Here is a 5770-nt window from a genome sequence, read left to right as displayed (position 1 = left end):
TTTTGTACAAGCAATAGAAACTAAACAGTTGGTCTGCAAAGATGTGTGTATGCCTGATAGTCAGACACAATTACCATTTAATTTCACCCCATTAACATTGAATATTTGAATCGCTGAAAAAATGTGAGATGTGGGCAGCAATTCAGAGGTCTGGAACTACAGGGGACTGTGGTTATGCACTTAATATATAATTTTCCAGTGTTTCCTATAAGAATCTATAGGCTTTGTGGTGTTATCTTCTCGACGAAAGTAACATTACATTCTACATGAGCTGATTTTTACTTGAAATACATTTTAACATTGTACTTTCAGTTGAATTGTATTGTAAATGTTAGCATTCCTGCTTAAGTAGTACAGTTTGCTTTGTTTTTCAATAAATGCATGAGCATGAACCATTGAGTAAAAGTAAGGAAGAGAAATATAGAAAGAAAGAAAGAAAGAAAGAAAAAAAGAAAGGAAGAATAACACGAGGAATTTGACAGTTGACAAATGTGTTAAAGTGATGTTATCCTGCTGTTTGGGAGTTACATGTTTTTTTCTCTTTCAAATGCAAGAAAAGTAGGCTAATACATTTTATGTGTCATCTATGAAATTTAAGTGCTCTAAAAAACGCAACTATAAATTGTTTTGAAAACTAAACCAGAAAAAAACATAATTTTTGTCAAATCTCTGCTGTAATGTAATTACTGTAACACATTTTCCTTTAATAGGGAGTAAAGGCCAATCAAGAACGAGTCCTGTAGGAAAACAAATGCTAGGATTGGCTGAGACGCGGCATCGGTTTCAAGGCGCCCTGCGTTCTGTCGGAGGGGCTAATGAATGGAGGGGCGCCTGGAAACCGGTGGAATCTGTACGGAGTGAGGAGAGCGAGCCTCTGGACTTCCAACCGCTCAGCATGTGAACCGACGCTCTGTGTTTAGTCAAGTGGGAAAACGATGGAAATATGAGTCTTTTTATGTTTTAAATGTTTCTTGTTTTGCGCTAAAGTAACAACGTTTAAGTGTTAAACACGCTGGAATAATTTCGGTTTGTATTATTCCAAGAAAATGGGACTTTAAGTGCCCCCCCACCCACCGGATTGGGAGTGAGAGTGGACTGCTTGGAGTCACTTACAAAGACCATCAAGAAGTCATGACACGACGAACGTTTCACTTGGATTTATCTTCATAAAATACGAGGAAAAGACGACTACGGCCATTTCAACTTGAATTACTCGGACTACACGCTAACTGTTGGGACAGTTAATGTAGATTGTCTTTGCTTTTCAAGCGTTTTCAAGTCGCCCTACTTGGATCAAAGTTTTTCCTTCCCTCCCCCCTCCTCCTCAACTATGGCGGCGGCCAGGTCCACCGGAGGCTCCGTGTTGCTGCGGATCATGTGGCTGGTGTGCGGACTGTCCTTTTTACCCACTTCTGCTCAGCATTACAACAGTGAGAGTGGAATATCCATCCCAGAACACGGGTTTTGCCAGCCCATCTCCATCCCGCTTTGCACCGACATCGCCTACAACCAGACCATCATGCCGAACCTCCTGGGCCACACGAACCAGGAGGACGCCGGACTAGAAGTGCACCAGTTCTACCCTCTGGTTAAGGTCCAGTGCTCTGCGGATCTAAAGTTCTTCCTCTGCTCCATGTATGCGCCGGTCTGCACAGTCTTGGAGCAGGCCATCCCCCCATGTCGGTCCCTGTGTGAGCGTGCACGGCAGGGATGTGAAGCCCTCATGAATAAATTCGGCTTCCAGTGGCCGGAGCGGCTGCGCTGCGAGGCTTTCCCCGTCCACGGAGCCGGTGAGATCTGCGTCGGTCAGAACACATCCGAACCCAGCAGCCCGGCCTCCTCGTCTTCCCCCTATGCACCCGACCCCGTGACCCTTCCCCCAAACATAGGCCGACCCAACCAACGCCCGCCCCAGCACAACCCGTACCACCAGTTCTCATGCCCTCTACAGCTGGAGGTGCCTTCCTACCTGGGCTACCGATTCATGGGGGTCAACGACTGCGGGGCCCCATGTGAACCCACTAAACCAACCGGCATCATGTATTTCCGGGAGGATGAGGTAAAATTCGGCCGGTTGTGGGTTGGGATCTGGTCCATCCTGTGCTGTGTGAGCACCTTATTCACAGTGCTCACCTATTTAGTGGACATGAGGCGGTTCAGATACCCAGAGAGGCCCATTATCTTCTTATCTGGGTGTTATTTTATGGTGGCGGTAGCCTACGCTGCTGGGTTTTTCCTGGAGGACAAAGTTGTTTGTGTGGATAAATTCAACAATGATGGCTACAGGACTGTGGCTCAGGGTACGAAAAAGGAGGGCTGCACCATCCTCTTCATGGTGCTGTACTTTTTTGGTATGGCCAGCTCCATCTGGTGGGTGATTTTGTCCCTGACTTGGTTCCTCTCTGCTGGGATGAAATGGGGCCATGAGGCGATCGAAGCCAACTCCCAGTACTTCCACCTGGCCGCATGGGCTGTCCCGGCCATCAAAACCATCACCATCCTCGCCATGGGCCAGGTGGATGGCGATGTCCTGACCGGGGTGTGTTTCGTTGGGATCTTCAACGTGGACTCCCTCCGCGGCTTCGTCCTGGCTCCGCTTTTTGTCTATCTGTTCATCGGTACATCCTTCCTCCTGGCCGGCTTTGTGTCCCTCTTTCGGATTCGCACCATCATGAAGCACGACGGCACTAAGACGGAGAAGCTGGAGAAGTTGATGGTGCGGATCGGGGTGTTCAGTGTGCTCTACACGGTACCGGCCACCATAGTGATCGCGTGTTACTTCTACGAGCAGGCCTTCAGGGAGCACTGGGAGCGGACCTGGCACATGCAGACCTGTAAGCGCTTCGCTGTACCCTGTCCGGTTCACAACTTCGCCCCCATGACCCCGGACTTCACCGTGTTCATGATCAAATACCTGATGACCATGATAGTCGGGATCACCTCGGGTTTCTGGGTCTGGTCCGGGAAGACTCTTCAATCATGGCGGAGCTTCTACAAGCGCCTCAGCAACGGTAACCATGGAGAGACAACGGTGTAGTTTAGAGAATGAAAAGGCACAACGCCACAGAGTTTTGGATGTAACAACCATGTAAATGAGGTCAAATAGCTTTCATTTTTAATACTCTTTTGAACATATTTTTTATTGGATTTTTGTGTTTTCAGGTTGTGACAGCAATTCAGGCTTTTGGACACGCAACCAAACTTTATATTCGATAGAAGTTGGATGAATTTTCGATATCTTTGTGTTTTTTGTCATCTTGAGACAGCCCACACTCCTGGCTTTTGCATTTTTGGATTATAAACTGGTGTAAATGGCCATACTGGTCCCTGGACTGTAATGCCAGACTGGTGAAGTTAGCCTACTTTTAATATGACACTCCCAACATATTATTGTTTATATCCTTAATATTACAATTTGAATGTACTTCCTGTCTACTCTGGTAAGAGTTTCTCAGTGGAAAACACCACAACAGAAAAGACTGATGGGTCAAGCAGTGTGGCCTTCTGTCCATGCTGCAGCAAAAGGTTCAAAGGTTACAGCAGCAGCAGCACCCTCTGACTGTGAATTCATTAATTAGGGATGCCTGGATTATACCTGTAAATTTGAAATTACTCTGCTTTTAGCTAAAGACTGAAATGCTTTAATATGTGTGTTAGATATTGCAGAGTACAATCTCGCTTGTTTAAATCTGAGGAATAATGCATCAACTCATGACTCCGCCATTGTGTGCCAATTGGCTGCCCAGAAACCAAAACTTTTATATCACTGTTTATTTTTCAGACTGTTACATTATTTACTCCTGTATTGAATGTTCACTCCGAAGGAGAATGAAGTTATGTATTGGTTTGCACAGCTATCCTAAAGGTTAAAAGTGTTAAAAAAATGACTGATTCACCACAGGATGACCTAGATCAAACAGGTAAAGAGACCACACACACACATATGGGCCTCCACTCTCTGCAATGAAGACACAACAGCTCATTGTTTGTCTCTGTGTGTGGTCTCTCAACTGTTGGATCCCCCATCAAAAAGACTTTTTAAGCTTTTAAGACATCCTAAGCACCATTTCAAGGATCCAGATTTAATCCATACAGGGTGGAAATGGTTGCTCAGGATTTTTTAGGTTATTTTATCCTGGATCAAGATGACTGTACACATTCACGCCTGTATTCTACCCAATGTAACTTAATCTGCCTTACTTTCTAATAATTTCACTTGAAGTGTTAAATGGTTTTCACAAGCAGACTGAACATTTTAGAGTTTTTAATGAATCATTATTTTAGTGTCTAGGCTACTTTACACAAGCCTTGAAAACACAGACAGTGCATTTATTTTTCTGCATTTATGTTTGATGTTCTAAATCATTGAAATGTCAGGAAAGAGGTCAAAGGTCACACCTTGTGGGGATATTTTTTATTTGGAGAGAGTGCAGTGGAGACGGACTGTTCAGTGTTCAGCAAAGAGGGAGTGTTTTATCTGGGGCAGAATCACTTGATATAATACAGCAGGTTGCAACAAATGACCTTCCAATATAATAGAAGGGAATCTGTCAAGTAAATGCTCCTATAGTTTAAATAACACAGCCTAAAAGTGTATTTTAGGATGGAGGCTGTTCCTTTTTATTTTCTGAAACCTGAGTGGTTTTTGAAATTTCAGTGGAAAGTGGATGTGACAGTGCTGAACACATTATTGGTAACAATAGCAAAAAAGTAACCGGTGATTTGCGTGTGACTGGCTATTTGAACTGAATCAGAAAACCAGTTTATTTCTCTGACTAATTCATAAAATCAGTAGGTGATCTTGTCGGGAAACCTAAGCAGCAAAACGTGTTTTTATCCTGACTGAGTCAGCTAATTACCAGATGTTTTCTCTCCATATATTACATGTAAATGATGAATGGAAACACCCCGCAGCAAGAAGGGAAAACTGAACATTATGACCTTTATAGAGCTGGTATTCTAGTTATTTTAATCTCTAAAGCTGGGTCCCAAATCCACACATGCTAGTACTAGAAAATACACACTGTGTACCAATCTTCATAGTAAACTGTTTGTGTACAAGAAATGTCACATTTCCCATGTGAATGTACTACGTACCTCAAACCCTGGTTAAAATGAGTATGTACGATTGAGTTAGGAAACAGAGTAACACTCCACTGCACGATTAATCTCGTGTCCATCGTGTTTTTACCTAACAAGGCAAAAGTATTCTGTGTAACTGTCTTCAGGCAGCTGAGATCTGCCTGTGTCAATGATACCAGACTAATGTGTTTGTTTTGTACTAAGTCTTCAGAAGGAATATGTGTGTGTGTGTGTGTGGGTTTTTTATTGGAACATATGCAACCTACCAAGTAAACACAGACTGTTTTCTAAAGGAATATTGTATTTATGGGGATACTCATTTTTGTCTTTTTTACTTGTTTTTATAATGAGATAAACCTGTTGTATGTGTACAGTTTGAATAAAAGCGATAAGGTTTGTAATGTGGTGACCCCTGTGGTTTGTGTTCAGAGATGAAACCATGTGCATGCTGAGCTTCGCAGTAAATTCCTGACCTTGGAAACAGCAGTTGAAAAAACAATTTCAGAAGAAGTGGACCTTGAGTTCAGATTGTTTCGCCAACACATGCATGGTATTTATTGTTAAATAATGCAGTAGTGTGAAAGCAAGGGTTCCCTGCATATCACACTTGGGATGAACCCTTTATGTGTTTTCTGACCACCTAAACCAAGTTTGGCCCTTATTGCTGTCACTTACATCTAAACCTTAT

At 43.3% G+C, this 5770-nt stretch overlaps 1 protein-coding gene across 1 annotated transcript; it reads left to right on the top strand.

Moving 5' to 3' along the window:
- LOC122885667 (frizzled-7-A-like) lies at window positions 1–5483 on the top strand. The gene has a single exon (XM_044217059.1). The coding sequence runs from the start codon at window positions 1331–1333 to the stop codon at window positions 3035–3037; it is 1707 nt and encodes a 568-aa protein (XP_044072994.1). The 5' UTR covers window positions 1–1330; the 3' UTR covers window positions 3038–5483.
- The last annotated feature ends 287 nt before the right edge of the window (window positions 5484–5770 follow it).

This window comes from Siniperca chuatsi, linkage group LG12 (assembly GCF_020085105.1).
Source record: "Siniperca chuatsi isolate FFG_IHB_CAS linkage group LG12, ASM2008510v1, whole genome shotgun sequence".
Classification (NCBI taxonomy): Eukaryota; Metazoa; Chordata; class Actinopteri; order Centrarchiformes; family Sinipercidae; genus Siniperca; species Siniperca chuatsi.
This window is presented reverse-complemented; position numbering and strand designations above follow the sequence as displayed.